This window comes from Neoarius graeffei, chromosome 24, assembly GCF_027579695.1.
Source record: "Neoarius graeffei isolate fNeoGra1 chromosome 24, fNeoGra1.pri, whole genome shotgun sequence".
NCBI lineage: Eukaryota > Metazoa > Chordata > Actinopteri > Siluriformes > Ariidae > Neoarius > Neoarius graeffei.
In genome coordinates, this window is record NC_083592.1 from 39,862,387 (window position 1) to 39,883,973 (window position 21,587).

Below are 21,587 nucleotides of genomic sequence, written 5' to 3' on the forward strand. Positions count from 1 at the left end.
AGGATAATGAGTCACATTTCACTGAATCTGGGGCAATATTGCAAGAGTGGTGTGTGATTTCAGTCGGATAAAAAGGTTGTGGTTGTGGATTAGTGTTCTTCAAAGAGGTATAGATTAGTCACACTATCAAAACGAAGCCGGCATTCTGTTAGTTCCTTGGGAATACTCCACACATAGGAAAGAAGTCAATATTTTGAAATTTGGCAACTTACTAGATCGGTGTAATTGTAGAACCATACAGAGGTATCGTCTAGTGACTCTGTGAACATGTCTGTGTTGTTTACTGAAAGAAGAAAATACATAAGACCCATACATAAGAACATTTAATACAAAACTAGAAGGTTTTAAATGGATGATTGCAGGTATTGTCATGATGCGTAATACATTGTTTGTCAGCATTGGTCTTAGAAATGCTGGTTTTGCAAAAGTCTGCAACACACAGATCACAAAGGTAAATTGTGTTTTTTGGAATATTTTTATCATTCACAGGAGTTCCAGATATCCTGTGATTGACCAAAATCAGTCCTGTTGGTGAGATCCTGTTGGCGTTTAGAAAAAAACAAAACAAAACATGGCATTGGTGTAATTGAGACCATTTATTCTGGTCAAATTAATGCAGGTCAATCTTTACCCATGACACATTACAGATTTTAATATTTAGCAAGGCATTTGCACAAATGCAATGAGTGTCGGTATAACTGTCATAGCTCAATAGATCAATCGCTAATGAGCAACACAGCACATCTGAGCCATCGCATGGTGAACGCTGGGAAAGCCGCCTAAGCTAATTTCCACAGAGTTGTTGTTCTTCCCATTGTATTTACAGTGTGGTTAGGGGGAGGGTGAATAGAACCCCTTGGAGGAAGGTATTAGGTGGCGGATGAATACGCTAACCCCTGGTGACCCACCCATGCAGGGGGAGATTAACCCTGTCACCGACGTTCTGCATGGCCCGCCTATCACAATAAACATGCATCAGCTGTTGCATATGAAGCAGAGATGACTGTTCATGATACAGTGAATCAGCCCATGATGCTGCTGTGCTCTGGTACAGTGAATACGTACAGGTTTTACTATATCAACTGTACAAAAGAAGGATTAAAGCTTTCTATGTAACCTTACAATGGCTAGTCATGCTACAGAGTCTCCCTCAGTGCCATCCATCCATTATCTGTGGCTGCTTATCCTGTGCAGGGTCGCAGGCAAGCTGGAGCCTATCCCAGCTGACTACGGGCGAGAGGCGAGGTACACCCTGGACAAGTCGCCAAATCATCACAGGGCTGACACATAGAGAAAAACAACAATTCACACTCACGGTCAATTTAGAGCCACCAATTAGCCCAACCTGCACGTCTTTGGGGGAAACCGGAGCACCCCTACGCAGACACGGGGAGAACATGCAAACTCCACACAGAAAGGCCTCCGTTGGCCGCTGGGCTCAAACCCAGAACCTTCTTGCTCTGAGGCAACAGTGCTAACCACTATACCACCATGCCACCCAAACCCTCAGTGTCACTTTTTTAAAATATTTTTTCTTATTGAAAAGTTTTTTCCCCAGACAACTAATTACTAATTGTCAGCCATCCAAAAAGAACAGCATGTAATAACTGGTGCTACTTTGGGGATTCCTATTTCCTGATAAGAAATTAGCCTTTGTAGTTATCACACTTTGCAATAGCAATTCAAAAGGGTTGATTAAACATTAATGCTGGAATGAATCATTCATACACCATATGGATAAGTGATAAGCTCAAATTGTTGAAATGAATCGGAAAGTCCTTGAGTCATTCGTAATAATCAGCAGGCGGCATGAAACAGAATCACCCATGCAAGCGATTTACACAATCCTGAACATTGCAAAAGATGTGCTATCTCTCTAAAAGCATAAGCACAAATGCATAATGCAATCTTATATAACAAGTGTAGGTGAGACATATACTGTATGTTCTGTTGTTTGGATATCCAGCGCTTATAGCAATCGGCCACTTGCGACCGAGGGTTAAAAAAAAGGCGAAAAAGTTTATACTAAAGCAGATTTGCTTCAGGGAGCAATTACTGTACTATGCAGTGTTAATGGAGCATATTAACCGTCTAATTGAGGTTTTCACTCTACAGTTCATACATGGGTTGTTCATTCTGTCATAAATCTCCAAATGTGACTGCTATGATTTATACACCTCTATTAAGTGGTCTGTTCCTTCCATCTTCAAGTCATACATCTGCTTAAGAAACCCACACTCAACTTGCTAAATGTTGCTACCAATAGAGTTGTTTCCTTCCTTCCATTTCCATCCAAGACCCTGGGAACTGCAGTCCTCAGACACTTAAAGGAGAACTGAAGGCAAATTTTTTATTATCAAAATTCTATTTATCGCATTTTATTAAATATCGGAATGCATTTTTGATAGCTATTTTGTCACTACTATAGCAAGTTATGAGTGTTTGAAATATGCTATGTAATATATCAGTCCATATGTCAAAGCAATGGCCGTAAACGAGATTCGTTGAGACCTGTACGAGACATCGCAGGACGGAAGTAAAATGTACAGAGGAAATCAAAGTGACCAACATCTGCCAACGTTGTCAAAAGACGCGCACTCCCTCCTTCGAATGCTGATGTAATCAAGCCGGAAGTTGTGTTTGTTTTGATAGCAATCAGGAAAGTTTGAAAAAAGTAGGCAGTAATCATCATTTAAACTCGTTTTTGTGCAATATTTCATTTGGAAAACAGTTTTCAAAATGGTGGCACTGACACCTGGCTGACACTTCACATTTCGAAGTCTCGCACAAGTCTTGTGAAGATCGCGTGGATAAACGACGCCTGCCGTGGACCAAACGAACTAAATTCAACATGGCTAAAAACCGAATAGGCCGATAAGTGTAATATTTAATTGCAATTACTTGCCAATACGAGTCACGATATAAGGTTACAAAAACCGAAAACGTAATTGAATAACACGTTAATTAAGAAATAAAGCAAGTTTAAAAATGACTTCAGTTCTCCTTTAATCGTACCTTCAACTAACTGATCTCCTGAATGTCCATCATTACAAGTCCAACATTCTACAAAAGCAGCCTTCCTTAAAGTCATTTACACACACAACTCCATGTCTTCTGTCCTCACATTCCTTGATTTGTCAGCAGCCTTTGCCACTGTGAATCACTAGATCCTCATTTCCTTTCATGGTGAATTTGGGAGCTACATAGTTCTCATCATACTGTACCTAGTGGATTAATCCTACCACATACAGTAAGTATCCGGACACTTCACACCAATCACACCAGTAGGTGGGTCTTTCCCAAACTGTTGCCACAAAGTCAGAAGCACACAATGGTACAGGATGTCTTTGTATACTGCAGCATTACAAATTCCCTTTCCTGGAACTAAGGGGCAAAAAGCTAGGTTTATAAAGACATCCTTTGCCAAGTTTGCAGTAGAAGAACTTGAGTGGCCTGGACAGAGTCCTAATGAACTGAACACAACTATACACCAGACCTCCTTGCCCAACATCACTGCCTGACTTCACTAATGCTCTTGTGGCTTTAAAAGGTTCAGTTTCATTACATCACTACTGGAGTCCCTCAGGGGTCAGTAATTGGTCCGCTCAAGTTCTCCCTGTATACTAAGTTACTGGAGTTCAGTGATCTGATCTAAGATCACTGCTACACTGATGACACACAATTGAACTTCTCTGTACCTCCATCCACTTCCCAAGTCTCACACAAGATAATAGCTTGCCTTTCCACAATGGAGTCCTGGAAGAAGACTCATCTGAAACGCAACCTTTTCAAAACTGATATATCTACTACCTAAGAGCTCCACAATGCTGAACCTGGCAGTCACCAGATTTTGCAGATTTTTTTTCCTTCATAATGTCTTAAGACTTCCACTCAGAATGGCCCAGTGCCTCAATTGTCTTTGCAAACATCTAAAGATATTTCTCTTCATACAGTACCTAGGGCAATGCGAACTTTCCCTCCATTTAGTTTGAATTGATCACCTTTTGTACTCATATATTTGTGTCATCATTTATGTCCTTGTGCTTGAAATTGTCATTTTGTTTATCTCTGAAATAGTCTTTTCACCACCTAGATCAGTCTGATATTTGTACAAACACACAAAAATTAGCATTTGTTTCATGTCTATCTTGTTTATATTGCTGCTGCTGTTATATGAATAAATAATATATGGAATGACATAACATGACATGATGGCATGACGACAATGTAACATGGCATGACAAGACAATAGAAATGACATAACATGATAACGTTACATTACCCAACACGTTATGTCATATTGACCTAATATGGTTTAGATATCTAACACCAGATTTTCATTAATGTGGGATGTAGAAATACTATTCCCTACCTATAGTGGGTGCCATGCACATGCAGTCATACTGCGTGACATGGTCGACTTTGTAGTCAGAATTGATAGGGTAGTGGTGGGAAAGCTTCAGCATCTTCTTGAAGGCGTCGTAGATGAAGATGAAGCTGATGAGTGAGGAAAAGCCCTCTTCTGTGAAGCGTGTGAAGTATTGCACCAGGAAACTGGCATCTGTGGCCACCAATAGGAGGAGCATGAAGGCTGACCACAGGCCAATCCATAACCGAAACTCCAGGTAATCAAACTCGTTATCTCTGCAACATCAGACATTGTTTTATTACAGTAAACAGGATTGTTTATGTTGGTACTATGATAACACATTATTTATACAATGTTTATTACACTGCCATAAGTAAAAGTAAAAGGGAATGCATGCTCATATATTCCAAAATTCCCTTTAATCACCTTTAATCACTTTTAACCAGCTGACATCATCACATTGTGCCTACGAAACCACTTTAAAATCCACTCAGTGACGAAGAGGTCAAAATGATACAGATGTATACACTGAAGGTCAATGTATAAAATTAAGCAAAAAAATAATAATTGAAACAGGCTCAATATTTAACTGCAAAAATTGCAGGGATTTCACAAGGACATTACACGATGCATATGTTTTACAAACAGATATATAAATACATGTTTTTCTAGCCTTAAGGTAAACATAGGGTGACCAGATTTCCCGAGTCTAAAACCGGGACACTTTGCGCGTGACCATGATACTCGTGCACCAGTGGCAGCTGCTGGTTTTTAAAACAGGGGAAGCCCATTTTACGCATTCATCGTAAAACCTGTAGGCCGGATATCAAAGCACAGAAAGGTGTGCCCCATTAGCATAGTGAACTAGACAACCCTACCTAGTGGCAGAAAGTATTTTTGCTTGTACATTTCATGTTATAGTCTGGCTTGCCAGGCTAGTGCCTCATATCCTTAATCAAAAATATCAAACATCCAAAAATCACTGGCTATTCAACAAAGAGCCTTGAACATCATACCCTGATATGCAACACAGAGTCTTTAACACAACACCCAGCTGTGCAACACATCCTTGAACATCTTCTGCAACACAGTCTGGAAATTCATAACCAGGTAGGCTATGCAACACACAGAACCTTGAATATTATACCCAGGTATAACCTATAACACAGAGCCCACCATTCTCTTAACATTACTGAACAATATACACACTTCAGATTCATGAACATGAACACTATTTATACACAAATTCTGCCCTCCACTCCTTTTCCAGAAAATGCTCTGTGACCCTGTCATACCAGCTGGTTCTGCTTTCCAGAGACTTCACCAATTTCTGTTAGCAGCTAGCACTGCAGATCCCAATAAGGCTCAAGCTAGCCTACAACCAGATTGAACTACAAATGAAATAAACGAGTGAATTCACGAATGATCAAACTGATAGAATGGATGAAAGTTAACGGAGCACAACGAGTAATATTTACATTTATTTACAGAGTAATGTACAGAGACATCAATGAGAAGAAACGTTTATATGAAAAGAAATTCGGACAGCACTTTGGCACACGACTACACTTTCTCGACATCCGCTAGGGACTGACTGATCATGCTTCCGTGTTCCTCGCCAAAGTACCGCCCTCCTCATGTCTTTCAAACACCACCTCCAAAAATCCTTTATCAGCCCAGCTTCTTGTCCCTCCCACTGTCTCGTTTAGTCCCAGAGAAGCCCGGCTTCCCTGGAAGTGACGATTTTGCTGATTTTAACCAATAACAACTAGCCAAAATTGGCTGTTCAGAGCCGTCTCATAGACTGCAACGGATACCTGGCTGCCAGTCAGTGTTGCCAGATACTGCTGACGTTTTCCATCCCAAAATATGTTCAAAACCCGCCAAAATACACTTAAAACCGCCCAATCTGGCAACACTGCTGCCAGTCCATAGAGCCCATTGAAATAAGAAAGGTTACAGCCTAGCAGCAAAGGTGATTCTTGTAGCGAACTGCAAGTTCATCAGACATCACTCAAATAAGTTACAGGATAGTTATGAACATAAATACAATCTTGGGCATATATTATGTTATGCAAGTTATTGTTTTAATGAGAATTCAACGTCGTAGACGCCGCAGTTTGGGGAGAGAATTTTAGGGGAAGCTCGGCTTCCCTTGTTGTCTCTGAGAAATCACCCCTGTCGTGCACGCACACGCGTTTTGATGTAAACATGTGCCGGCTCAAACCATGGCTCAGACAGGTGCTCTTATCATTTTGTAGAAGCTCACTTTTATCAACATTTCAGAAAATAATCAAGTATTTTCTTGTTATCTACATGTACTTCTATCACAATTCAGTTAAAGTAAGAAAATCAGACAACAGATGTGATGATAGGGAATAGGCCAATAGCCTAAATTTCAACTGATTTATTTCACCTTTGTGAAAACGCCAAGAAAATGCATTGCTTGCATATTAACATCAACATTTTATGCGATGAACTTTTTTTTTAAACAATAGGCTATGCATTGTAACACCAATGAGCGCATGAGCCTAATCGTTGTCACCTCCGAACCTTTACCCAAAATGCCTCTGTTTAATCTTAACCAGTGTAGGCTATTAACTATTTTGAAAACGTGAACCCTGAGCTGACAACAGCATCAAAGAAGTCGAGACAATCTGTGATACAGATTAAAGACAGATGAAACAGATGAAAGACAACAAAAAATGTTTCAGAAACACAACCCACCCACCCTAAAGAAGATGCCATTTTATTGCATATATTTACATGATGAGTGAATTTGCTCCAGTAGCGCTTTATTGCCCGAGAGCCTGCTGTGAAACTGCAAGCAAGTATCGTCGAAATTGGCCCGGGTAATGAGCAAGGCTTCGAGAGTAGGCACGGTCATGCGATTCCTCTCATCAGTCCAGGTGTTGCTCATGAGTGAAAATATTCGCTCAACTGGAGCATTGGTGCAGGTAGGCACATGGCAAGCTGGCAAAGCTGGCTGACATTGCTGTAAGGAATCTCCCTACTCTTGAAGTGCGCGAACATCTCCACCCAGCGCTCATCCGTGCGGCATTGTCGCGTAGTAGTTGACAGCCGTTAGCGCAAAAAAACGTTATAAAGCGGCCTCTATATTGCAACACTGTACAAATAGATACATTGTAAGGTTGACTGCGCACACATGCTCATTGATGCTGAATCGCTAGAAGCTTTATTGACATCTCGTTGGCTATGTATGATCGCTGTAACCGGGACAGTTTGTTAGTGTTTGGTGTAAAGGCCCGGTCCCACTGCACTTACGGATGCAAAGAGGATGTAAAACGTAAAAAAATCTTTGCCATCCGTTGGAAAACGCTATGAATCCGTTGTGTACTCATTGCATACGTGCTTCATACGCTCTATCCATCGAGCATCCGTCCACTGTGATTTCATCCGCGCAAAAAGTTTTGAGCTGCACAAAACTTTTAGAACGGATGAACTTTCCACCGTGTACGATGTAAATCCGCGACATATACGAGCAACAAACGTTCTATGTCCGTTATCATCCGTTAAACGTCTGCTGTATCCTCTCTGCATCCTCTGGGCATCCTCGCAACTCACATCCGCTGCAGCTGAAAACGGAAAGAGGGAGGAAAGATAAGGTACATGAAACGTCTATTCATCGTTAGTAGCACGGAAATAGAAAGGATGCAAGCGTATGCATCTCGTATATAAAGTATTCAAAACGGACAAAGCGTTTATATCTTGGATGTATCTCGTATATTTAGGATGTCTGGAGTATGTCTAGAGTATGCAGAAGGACACCTAGCAGCAGTCTCATCATCACAGTCAGTGTCAGGGGGTGGGGTGCTGGTTCTGACCTTCTTCACCTTGCCAGGGCTTGAACGAGTAGGCACGAACTTCCTTTTCTTGCCTGACTGGCGCACCATGGTGTTGATACAAGATGTAGTAGAGATGTATCAATGTAGCCTTCTTCAAAAACGAGATGTAGTAGAGATGTATCGATGTAGCCGCCAGCACGTCTTTCCGCTTTATGCTGATGGCGTTCGTGCTGCATCCCTTTATATCCGCGGAGCAGACGCAATTCATACCCCCCGCATGCGCAGTGAACGGTCTGCATCCGATATACATCCGCGCAACATCCCCTTTGTTTCCGTTAGGCGTACGTGATGCATCCCCTTCATCCGCTATGCATCCGCTCTTTCTGCTATGCGTCCGCTTCTCAGTTATCACCGGTAACCCCTTCGGAGCTGTCATCCACTTCCATCCGCTTTCATCCGCTAGGCTTCCTATGAACATGCGTTTAACATCCCCGCTATATACTACCCACGTCCGTTCTTTTCCGTTCTGTTTTCGCAAATTTTCGCCAATTTTGTCCATTTCTGGAGCAGATGAAAACGGATAGAGCCACCCCCGAAATTTTGCTCGTCCGCTGTGTCCTTTCTGCATACGTTTTGTGTCCATCGGCCAGTGGGACCGGGCCTTAAACCAGGACATTTCAGCATCCCGACGGACCTTTGTCGGGACTGGGGACACGCAACTCAAAATCAGGACTGTCCCGGTCAAACCGGGATGTCTGGTCACGTTAGGTAAACAAGACCTTTGCTTTGAATGCCATTAGGCTTTCAACTCAACAGGCTCCATCACCAATCTGTCTTCACATAGAACTTTTTTTTATTTGTTCCTGAACAACAGTTTAACCAAATCTCGTATCACTCTCTATTCACTTATTTAAGCCGAAAGCATATTTTACTTGTACACAGTGTAGGGCATGCCATTTTATCTTCAACCACAGAAAGAAAAATGTGGCTAGAAAATCAGACCACAATATAAAAGGCTTATGATTGAGTAGTGAACTTAATACTTATGTGTAAATTTATTTCTGAAACAATATGCATTTTTAACACAAATGGGTGGGTTTCCTCTGAGTGCTCCGGTTTCCTCCTACAGTTCAAAGACATGCAGATTAGGTAAAATACCCAGCCAAGCCAAATATGCACAAAGCCAATGCACACTTAGTGCGAGTCCAAGCCCAGATAGATTGGGGAGGGTTGCATCAGGAAGGGCATCCGGTGTAAAAACCTATGCCAAATCAAATATGCGGATCATGATGATCTGCTGTAGCAACCCTTAACAGGAGCAGCCAGAAGAAAAAGAAGCATTTTTTAACATTTTTTTTTTACTTAAAATTAAACTCTTTCCTCAAACAAGTATTTTCCCATTTGCAGAAGCAGCCAATAATTTTGAAATTTAAAGGAGAACTGAAGGCAAAATTTTTATTATTAAAATTCTATTTATCTCATTTTATTAAATATAAGAATGCATTTTTGATAGCTAATTTGTCACTGCTATAGCAAGTTATGAGTGTTTGAAATATGCTATGTAATATATCAGTCCGTGGTGTAGTGGTTAGCATGGTTGCCTCACAGCAAGAAGGTTCTGGGTTCGCGGCCGGCTAGGGCCTTTCTGTGTGGAGTTTGCATGTTCTCCCTGTGTCTGCGTGGGTTTCCCCCACAGTCCAATCCAAATACTTACAGTTAGGTCCATATATATTTGGACACTGACACAAATTTTGTTTTTTTACCTGTTTACTGAAACATATTCAAGTTATAGTTATATAATGGACATGGACATAAAGTACATACTTTCAGCTTTCATTTGAGGGTATCCACATTAAAATTGTATGAAGGGTTTAGGAGTTTCAGCTCCTTAACATGTGCCACCCTGTTTTTAAAGGGACCAAAAGTAATTGGACAATTGACTCAAAGGCTATTTCATGGGCAGGTGTGGGAAATTCCTTCATTATGTCATTCTCAATTAAGCAGATAAAAGGCCTGGAGTTGATTTGAGGTGTGGTGCTTGCATTTGGAAGATTTTGCTGTGAAGAAAACATGTGGTCAAAGGAGCTCTCCATGCAGATGAAACAAGCCATCCTTAAGCTGCGAAAACAGAAAAAAAACATCCGAGAAATTGCTATAATATTAGGAGTGGCAAAATCTACAGTTTGGTACATCCTGAGAAAGAAAGAAAGAAAGAAAGAAAGAAAGAAAGAAAGAAAGAAAGAACTGGTGAACTCATCAATGCAAAAAGACCTGGACACTCACAGAAGACAACAGTGGTGGATGATCACAGAATAATTTCCATGGTGAAGAGAAACCCCTTCACAACAGCCAACCAAGTGAACAACACTCTCCAGGAGGTAGGCCTATCAATATCCAAATCTACCATAAAGAGAAGACTGCATGAAAGTAAATACAGAGGGTTCACTGCACGGTGCAAGCCACTTATAAGCTTCAAGAATAAAAAGGCTAGATTGGACTTTGCTAAAAAACATCTAAAAAAGCCAGCACAGTTCTGGAAGAATATTCTTTGGACAGATGAAACCAAGATCAACCTCTACCAGAATGATGGAAAGAAAAAAGTATGGCGAAGGCGTGGTACAGCTCATGATCCAAAGCATACCACATCATCTGTAAAACACGGCGGAGGCAGTGTGATGGCTTGGGCATGCATGGCTGCCAGTGGCACTGGGTCACTAGTGTTTATTGATGATGTGACACAGGACAGAAGCAGCCGGATGAATTCTGAGGTATTCAGAGACATACTGTGTGCTCAAATCCAGCCAAACTGACTGGTCAGAGTTTCATAATACAGATGGACAATGACCCAAAACATAAAGCCAAAGCAACCCAGGAGTTTATTAAAGCAAAGAAGTGGAATATTCTTGAATGGCCAAGTCAGTCACCTGATCTCAACCCAATTGAGCATGCATTTCACTTGCTAAAAACTAAACTTCAGACAGAAAGGCCCACAAACAAACAGCAACTGAAAACCGCTGCAGTAAAGGCTTGGCAGAGCATTAAAAAGGAGGAAACACAGCGTCTGGTGATGTCCATGAGTTCAAGACTTCAGGCAGTCATTGCCAACAAAGGGTTTTCAACCAAGTATTAGAAATGAACATTTTATTTACAATCAGGGGCGCAGATAGGATTTTTGAACTGGGGGGGACTGAGCTGTCAGCAAATGATTCCATTTTGTGTATACATGTATGTGTGCGTGTATATATATATATATATATATATATATATATATATATATATATATATATATATATACATACACACACTATCGTTCAAAAGTTTGGGGTGTCACTTTGAAATTTCCTTATTTTTGAAAGAAAAGCACTGTTCTTTTCAATGAAGATCACTTTAAACTAATCAGAAATCCACTCTATACATTGCTAATGTGGTAAATGACTATTCTAGCTGCAAATGTCTGGTTTTTGGTGCAATATCTCCATAGGAGTATAGAGGCCCATTTCCAGCAACTATCACTCCAGTGTTCTAATGGTACAATGTGTTTGCTCATTGCCTCAGAAGGCTAATGGATGATTAGAAAACCCTTGTACAATCATGTTAGCACAGCTGAAAACAGTTGAGCTCTTTAGAGAAGCTATAAAACTGACCTTCCTTTGAGCAGATTGAGTTTCTGGAGCATCACATTTGTGGGGTCGATTAAATGCTCAAAATGGCCAGAAAAATGTCTTGACTATATTTTCTATTCATTTTACAACTTACGGTGGTAAATAAAAGTGTGACTTTTCATGGAAAACACAAAATTGTCTGGGTGACCCCAAACTTTTGAACGGTAGTGTGTATACATGTTATTTCACCTCCCTCACTGCCATCACCAGGAACTACCTGCAGGCCAGGACAATGCTAACATTTTAACATAGCCTATGGAAATCCAAAGTTTACACATTATCATCACGCACAGAAATTGCAAAACTAGTTTTAAAACCGCTAAGTTCCAACTGTTAAACATAGCGAGAGGCTGGGCTACGTGTGTGTGTGTAAAGTGTAAACCAGTGCATCCTGACTTTCTAACTATGCCTGTGTGTTGCGTGAACGGCAGTCAGTCAACAACTCTTCGCAAAGTTTCCTTATGAAACAATATGCTCGCTGAAATTATGGCAGGGAACGCCAGATTAAACATTAAAACTGCCTTCTGAGCACTGTATCTACAGGCTACCACCGAAAGAAGGAGGCTACCAGAAAGGCATCTCTACTCCGTACGATTTTACTTTCACTACGACATTACTTTGAACAGACTATCGAAAAATTGCAAGGTGATATGATAAAGTAAGGCACAGTTTACTTACATTCGTTTTTTTTTTTGTTTTTTTTTTAAATGATGCAATCATTTTCTCCCTTTTGGCACCCTTCATCATGCCGTGTTGGGGTCCTGAACTAGGAGGAGCTGTCCCCGATATGCCTGTCAAACTTGTTGTGGGTAACCATAGCAACCAAGCTTGAGCTCGCAACCTGTGCAGTCTGCGCAGTTGCAACTATGTATGTACTGCTGTGCACCTCAATAAACTGAATGGTAATTAGTCTTTTGATTTTTCCGTGAGGTTTGCCTTATGCAAAGAAAGACAGCATAGACGTTTTTTCCTCCCTATAAGTGGGGGGGACCGAACGAGGTGAATTTAAATCAGGGTGGGATGAATCCCCCCTGTCCCCCCCTCTATCTGCGCCCGTGTTTACAATTATTTAATTTGTCCAATTACTTTTGAGCCCCTGAAATGAAGGGATTGTGTTTAAAAAATGCTTTAGTTCCTCACATTTTTATGCAATCATTTTGTTCAACCCACTGAATTAAAGCTGAAAGTCTGAACTTCAACTGCATCTGAATTGTTTTGTTCACAATTCATTGTGGTAATGTACAGAACCGGGGCGGCACGGTGGTGTAGTGGTTAGCGCTGTCGCCTCACAGCAAGAAGGTCCTGGGTTCGAGCCCTGGGGCTGGCGAGGGCCTTTCTGTGTGGAGTTTGCATGTTCTCCCTGTGTCCGTGTGGGTTTCCTCCGGGTGCTCCGGTTTCCCCCACAGTCCAAAGACATGCAGGTTAGGTTAACTGGTGACTCTAAATTGACCGTAGGTGTGAATGTGAGTGTGAATGGTTGTCTGTGTCTATGTGTCAGCCCTGTGATGACCTGGCGACTTGTCCAGGGTGTACCCCGCCTTTCGCCCGTAGTCAGCTGGGATAGGCTCCAGCTTGCCTGCGACCCTGTAGAAGGATAAAGTGGCTAGAGATAATGAGATGAGATGAATGTACAGAACCAAAATTAGAAAAATGTTGCCTCTGTCCAAATATTTATGGACCTAACTGTAGGTTGACATGGGGTGGCCTTGGGCTGAGGTGCCCTTGAGCAAGGTACCTAACCCCTGACTGCTCCCCGGGCGCTCTGGTGTGGATGCCCACTGCTCTGAGTGCATGTGTTCACTGCTTCAGATGGGTTAAATGCAGAGGATGAATTTCACTGTGCTTGAAGTGTGCATGTGACAAAGGTTTCTTCTTTTCTTCTTCTTAAATTGACCGTGAGTGTGAATGGTTGTTTGTCTCCGTGTGTCAGCCCTGCAATGACCTGGCGACTTATCCAGGGTGTACTCCGCCTCTCGCCCATAGTTAGCTGGGATAGGCTCCAGCTTGCCTGCAACCCTGTACAGGATAAGCGGCTATGGATGGATGGATATATCAGTCCGTATGTCAAAGCAATAGCCATAAACAAGATTCGTTGAGACCTGTGCAAGACATCGTAGGACGGAAGTAAAACATACAGCGGAAATCAAAATGACCAGCATCTGCCAACATTGTCAAAAAACACACGCGCCCTCCTTCGAATGCTGACGTAATCAAGCTGGAAGTTTTGTTTGTTTTGATAGCAATCAGGAAAGTTTGAAGAAAGTAGGCAGTAATCGTCATTTAAACTTGTTTTTCTGCAATATTTTGTTTGGAAAACAGTTTATTTGGTGGAATAAATATGACAAGATGCCAAGGACACCTGGCTGACACTTCACGTTTCGAAGTCTCGCACAAGTCTCGTGAAGATCGCGCGGATAAGTGACGCCTGCCGTGGACCAAACTACGTTCAATATGGCTAAAAACCGAATAGGCTGATAAGTATAATATTTAATTGCTATCAGTTGCCAATATGAGTCACGATATAAGGTTACTAAAACTGAAAACGTAATTGAATAACGCGTTAATTAAGAAATAAAGCAAGTTTAAAAATGACTTCAGTTCTCCTTTAATAAAAGCTTCCTGGATGGCAAAGCTTTATCAAGAATACTGTTACAAATTTAAAATATAGAATTGGTGGTGGGTTTTTTGTTTATTTTCTTGGTAATTCCAATATTTTATATGCATTATTTATGCTGTTAATTCTTTAATCATTGTCATTTTAATTAAAATGAAAAAAAAGCTTCTCTGAGCAGGCACTGGTAACGTATAGTGTATATACATATGTCCTATTGGGATAATTGTCCTGCTGTGTGTACATAAAAGAGGATATTAAAAAAAAAAAAACCTGCTGAAGTTGAAGAGGAGTCTCTCAAACACGAGTACTGGCCCTGTACTGCTAAGGATGGTGAGGGGCTGTCCAGCTAAGAGGCAGAAGACAGCTCCGGACACGGCTGTACCCAGAAAACTCTCCAGCACACCCTGCACAGAGCCAGTGAGGTGAGGGTTACACATGCAAAGCCAAGCAGCAGAGGCTAGGTTAATTTCCCTTGCACACCAGGTCACCCTGACCCATTAAGGAATGCAGTTGTCTGTAGGTGTGTGTGCTTGTCAGTATTAGAAAAAAGGCAACAGTGTGACTAGTGAGGATCTTTCTATCCTGACATGCGTTCATCACGTGTGGTTATGTGTGGTGTTATCTGGTGGGTGTGGTACGTGTGGTCCAGAGAGTGATGAAGGCAAGCTTCAATGTTACGTTTATCAGTAGGGAATGTCCTTGGTGGAGGTCTCTTATAGTCAATAGATCATTTCACTTTGCAAATCATAGTGATTTCTAGTTTTAAAAATACTGGCTCATTTATTGGCTCAGCCTTTGTACCTTTGCACCTGTCTGTATGTGTATGTTTAACCGAGTTCGAGCATGTTTAAGAATGTAATTGGCATGCCAGCCTCAGGTACCAATTCCACAGTCGCGGTGTGACACCACTGCGTCCTGACTATGTAAGTATCATGCCCTATAACCTCAGTTTGTGGCTGAGTGGTCTAGCGTGCTATCCAGGAAAAGCGCAAATTTTGCAACGTAGGTTCAAATCCTGGCGTCAACGTATTTCTGAGCGGGCTATTTTTTCTATTTCTGTACCATAGCGTCTCTCTCCCAATCAGACAAAGGCTGAGCTCAGACCTGCACAGGTCTCTAGTGTTGTATATGAAGTTAAATTGAATGTGTAATAAATTATTACTCATAATCTGAATCCATATCAGGCTTGAAATTGTATAATACATATTACATTATAGTGTTTAAATCTGTACTCAGTGATGACACTATAGTCTGTATAGTAAGAATAATGAAGTATTATTAAAAGTAGTTCAAAATACTAAAAGTAGTATCATGGGTTTTACCTGCATGTTTTCCGTGGCATCTCCCAGCAGACCTCCGAAGGTGATTGCATTGGTAACTGTTCCCAAATAGATGAACAGGATGGCAGACAGTGACTGGATGTGCAGTGCATCATAGAAATCACTGACAAAGAACGGGGCTTTCCTTTTAATGTCAAGTATAAGACCGCCACAAAAACTGGAAAAAAAAAAATACAAAACAGTTACCGGTAGATTTCATATCACAGGCTTATATACTACAGTCAACAGTTTTAAGAAGACTCATAAAAATCTGCAGCACAAAGATACTAAAATGCATCGTGTTTTCATAGAGGAAGTGGCAGTGTTACACTACTAATCAAGAGCTCAGTGATCAACAAAATCTAAACACAGGGCCATATTCACCTGTACAAAGCACATACACAGATATATATTTTTTATCATTACATTTCTATCTTGGGTGGCACGGTGGTGTAGTGGTTAGCGCTGTCGCCTCACAGCAAGAAGGTCCGGGTTTGAGCCCCGTGGCCGGCGAGGGCCTTTCTGTGTGGAGTTTGCATGTTCTCCCCGTGTCCGTGTGGGTTTCCTCCGGGTGCTCCGGTTTCCCCCACAGTCCAAAGACATGCAGGTTAGGTTAACTGGTGACTCTAAATTGACCGTAGGTGTGAATGGTTGTCTGTGTCTATGTGTCAGCCCTGTGATGACCTGGCGACTTGTCCAGGGTGTACCCCGCCTTTCGCCCGTAGTCAGCTGGGAAAGGCTCCAGCTTGCCTGCGACCCTGTAGAACAGGATAAAGCGGCTAGAGATGAGACATCTTTATATGGCATAGTTGGCTTGTTCTTGGATATATTTTCATTCTGTTTTATGTTGTACAGAGTATTTTCTTTCTTTTTTTTTTGCATGTCTGATAACTTGCTGCTGTAACATAATTTCCCAGCTTGGAGTCAAATAAATAAATCTATCTATCTATCTATCTATCTATCTATCTATCTATCTATCTATCTATCTATCTATCTATCTATCTATCTATTCAGAGTTGAGTTGAATGATTAGTGAGGAGTTAATACCAAATATTGCACACATCAGGCGTGCAAACGGCACGCTTTTCGGCGCATTCTGCTTTTTCCCCGGCATTTTGGGCGACTAGTGTAATTCGTGCAGATCCGAAGAGGTTTTTTTTTTTTTTTTTTTTGGGGGGGGGGGGGGGGGGGGGTTTGCTCTCCGGTAATCCACTCTGGTAGTAATGATAGACCTGAGTACTGTGCAGACCATACAACGTTTGGTTCCCCCTGGTGGATATATGGAACCATTGACAGCAGAGATAGTAAGATTGACAGTGTAGCTGCTGGCTGCTAGCCTGGCTAACGCGACTTCAAAGCTCTCCGAGCTTGGAAATGCTGTAGATAGCCTGCCTGGCCAGACTAAGCTCGGAACAGGCCCTCGTGTTGCGTCAAGCTTAGGATGGGCGGGCCCAGGCTAGCTGGCTGCTATTATAATATTCAACAGCGTTCCGTTACAAACTGCTAGCTGCTACACTGTCAGTGGATGGAACCGATGGCTGGGCAATCTGGTTGCTAAGGAATGTGACTCCCGGGCTTTTCCTCAGATAGGTGTGTTCATTTATCAACTTGCTGAATTTCATCTACTAGTGTGTATTTCTTTGGAGCCTCGGTGACTGGGAGTAAACGATCAGCGTTGAAGTGGAAGTCATTTACTCATCTACAATCAAAGCGTAAGTGTTAAAATAATTGTGCATATATATACCCGAGCTTGAGGATGACATGGATACCACCCCCCGCCGGGGGTGAGAAGGAGATTTTTTATATATATATATATATATATATATATATATATATATATATATATATATATATTAACTTTGTCTCTCGTAACCTAGCCTCCTTCATCTAACCATATTAGCCATGACCTATCCTTGGAGTAAAAAATGCCTGAAAAACGTAATTTTATTTGAGGAGTTGCATGATGACTGTATATGTTCTCAACGTAGTGTCTACATGGGTTAATGACTATTGTTTTTTGTTCCTAGATAATATTTAAGTGCCGTAATACTGTTCTATACGTGCAAGAATTGGTCTTATTAAAGCTTGTGGCTGTCTGGCTTAGTTAAAATGCTAACCGTTAGCACCCGACTAGCTGCTATTTTAGAACATCGAGTGATCAAATGGTAATGTGTAACCCATGTGTGTGTTATATGAGTTCGTGGTGCATACATCCAAGGCACTACACAAACTTCAGGAAGTGGCAAAGAAAAGGAAGAAAAAGGAATAAAGATGGACTGACTTTGGGGTGGGGAACTGAAGATGGATTGGGAACTGAATTAATAAATAATAGTAATTAAGAAATGTTCTGTTTTGTTGAAACTGTTGTCTGAGTGATATTGTGTGTGTGTGTGTGTGTGGTGGTGGTGGTGGGGGGGTCCGTGTCGCTGCGCTACCTCACTCTTTTTTGACCATGGTTGTGTTTGCATCCCTGTGTTAAGATCTTAAGACATATCTACATAAGGTGGAATTTGTCGAAAAAGCGGTGTGTCTTATTATTATTTTTTTTAGGGCAACATGGTGATGCAGTGGTTAGCACTGTTGCCTCACAGCAAGAAGGTTCTTGGTTCAAGCCCAGCACCTGATGGAGGCCATTCTGTGTGGAGTTTGCATGTTCTCCTCCACAGTCCACCCTACACTGGGTGCTCTGGTTTCCCCCACAGTCCAAAGACATGCAGTTAGGTTAACATGGGGCAGCCTTGGGCTGAAGTGCCCTTGAGTAAGGCACCTAACCCCCAACTGCTCCCTGGGTGCTGGAGCATAGCTGCCCACTGCTCTGGGTATGTGTGCGTTCACTGCTTCAGATGGGTTAAATGCAGAGAGGAAATTCACTGTGCTTAAGTGTAGGTGTGATAAATAAAGTTGTTCTTATTATTATTCTGTACGACTCTGACTGTCTGAACTAAAGACTTTTTTATGCTCAATGCAATGGAATGTCATTTAAGGTTAATATTAAATGCAAAAATGTGGCACTGTCAGTCCTGCGCGCTGTGGCGCGTGCACCAAAAGGCGCGCCTCGGGCTGCGCGCGTGCCGAGGGAGCTCCAGCACACGCGCCGTTAACAAGGCACACCTGTTCTCAATTAATGATCTAAGTATTGGGTTATTCAAGGATTGCGCTCATGCTAAGACTATGCGAAGTATTACCGTACGCCACGTTCAATGTGCATTACTGAGCTTTGTTTCCCGTGTTTGTGGTTTTCCTGGTTTTTCGACTTCTGTTCCCGATTCTAGTTCTCGTCCTTGTTTTGCCTACGACATCCTGTTTGCGCCTCGATCAACCCTTTGCCTGTTTTCATGTTTATGACCTTGCCTGCTGATTTGGACTGCTTGCTTTGTGTGTGTTTCAGGCACTTTTTGTATAGATCGCACTGTATTATAATAAACACTTCTGCACTTACATCCGCCTCCCTCGCACATCTGACAGGCACTATTAATTGATTATTAACTGTCGACAAAAACTTTCTTTTTTTTAATCAGAGCATCTTAACTGTAATTCTAATAATATCTAGTAGTATCATGCAAAACACACACACACACACAAAAGAAAAACATCAAGTGCTAATGTTAATGAATAATTAGGGTGGAGGCCATATTCTTCAGTACACACTGTTGTGTACTGAACTTCTTCAGTACACCCAGTGTTTATTTGGAGTGTTTTTTTTCCTACTCCTGAAAAATTTGGCAACCTCATAGCCATGAACAACATGCAAGTAAAATGCCACATAAGCCAAGAACGTAAGCAACTGCGTAACCAATCTCTAATCCAATCCAATCCAATCCAATTTTATTTATAAAGCACAGTTTAAATAAACACAAAGGTTTCCAAAGTGCTGTACAATAAATAAACACAATAAAACTATACAATAAAATAAGTGCTGTACAATAAAATAACACCAGAGAACATAAAATAAAAATAAATAATTAAATAGGCTGTCCACTCCAAATAAAATATCTGTGTACATAAAATCAACAACCTACATGGTGTTAAAAGCCAAAGAAAAGAGGTGCGTTTTAAGAAGAGTTTTAAAATTAGACAGTGAGGAGGCCTGTCTAATGTGCAGCGGCAATGCATTCCATAATTTTGGAGCTGCAACCGAAAAAGCCCGGTCCCCTCTGAGCTTCAGCCTCGTCTTGGGAACTCTCAGGAGCAGCTGGTCAGCTGACCTGAGAGCTCGGCTGGGTGTATAGGGGTATAGCAGCTCAGAGAGGTACGATGGAGCAAGACCATTTAAAGATTTAAAAACAAATAAAAGAATTTTAAAATGAATTCTAAAATGGACGGGTGGCCAGTGGAGCAAAGCTAAAATCGGTAAAATGTGCTCAAATTTCCTTGTGCCAGTTAAAAGACATGCGGCTGCATTTTGTACTATTTGAAGATGTGCAATGGAGGACCCACTGACCCCCATATAAAGTGCATTGCAGTAATCTAGCCGAGTGGTCACAAAGGCATGAATTACTGCTTTAAAGTGCTGTCTGGGTAAAAAAGGTTTTATTTTTGCCAACTGCCGCAACTGAAAATAGCTTCCTTTCACCACTGCTTTAATCTGGTTATCAAACTTAAGGTCCCCGTCCACTTTTACCCCCAAATCATTAACTATAGGTTTGGCATATTGTGCCAAGGAACCCAGATCGACTGGGTCTTTTTTTCATTAAAATTTAAAAAGTTTAGAGACATCCAAGCCTTGACATCCTCTAAACAATTTAACAGTGGCGTAAGGGAGTATGAATCAGCCTTTTTTAGGGGCACATAAATCTGAGTGTCATCAGCATAACAGTGGAAAAGAATGCCATGCTTCCTGAGAATGGAACCAAGTGGAAGAAGGTACAAAGAAAATAGAAGAGGGCCCAGCACTGAACCCTGTGGGACCCCACATGAGAGAGGAGCAGTGGAGGACACAGAGTCACCAAGGCTGACACAGAATGTCCGGTGAGACAGGTGAGACCTGAACCATTCCAATGCCGAGCCTATAAATACGAGTAACTTTCCCTGCATAAATATTATGTAAGTTCTGAATAGAATTATGTATATTATAAGAGTATACCAATGCTTTCATATTCTACACAGTCTATGTATACTAATATCTATTTAATATTACAAAGCACTTAAACCAGGTCTTCAGACAAATTCTGATTTTGGACGATTTGAGAATGTCAGAGGTGACGTTCCATTTAAAATCCATTTTATTACACTAAGACTCCGATGTTCAATTAAAGTGATATTTTGGACAGCATCGATGAAGCCATTTCAACTCAGCTCTTTTAATATGTGTCTGACAAATAAGCCTGGAGTCTTCCTGTTCTTCAGATTACTTAACCTCAAAAGACAGACACGTTATAATGGTTGTTTCCTTTTGAGGTGCTATTTTTAGAACTGCTGACCTAAGGGGAACATAATAGAGAAGAGAGGAACATTTCAAAAACTAGAGGCACTTAAAAACTCACCGCCCTGTCTTTTTCAGTTCTTCACCGATGGCATGTCCTCCACCACCATGGCCCCCATCATGAGGCGTGTCTCCATTCATCTGTGCGTTGTCCCCTCCGGCGTACATATTCTTTCTGGAAAACAGACGCAAGCAGACAGGAGATGCTGAATAGGACAGTCAGTGTAAACAGTGTCCGCACTTAGCCAGTGTTTTAAGGGTACTTTCACTTCCATTAATCTGACAGACGAATAGAAAGGACAGAGCTGCAGTTCTAAAGAAATGCCATGTGTTTTGGATATTTGGAACGAGACATGAAAATAGATACATAAAAAATTAAGCTGAATGAAATACAG

General features: G+C 41.4%; 1 protein-coding gene across 5 annotated transcripts in view; it reads right to left on the bottom strand.

Moving 5' to 3' along the window:
* The window catches only part of slc4a4a (solute carrier family 4 member 4a), a 132,277-nt gene that overhangs the window by 24,515 nt on the left and 86,175 nt on the right, over positions 1-21,587 (bottom strand). For all 5 annotated transcript variants that reach the window (XM_060907222.1, XM_060907225.1, XM_060907223.1 and 2 more), the window contains 5 exons: positions 21,254-21,367; positions 15,774-15,948; positions 14,722-14,855; positions 4,373-4,644; positions 213-283 (listed from right to left, as the gene is read on the bottom strand). In XM_060907222.1, the coding sequence (XP_060763205.1) occupies positions 213-283; positions 4,373-4,644; positions 14,722-14,855; positions 15,774-15,948; positions 21,254-21,367 (766 nt within the window). The remainder of the gene's footprint in view (positions 1-212; positions 284-4,372; positions 4,645-14,721; positions 14,856-15,773; positions 15,949-21,253; positions 21,368-21,587) is intronic.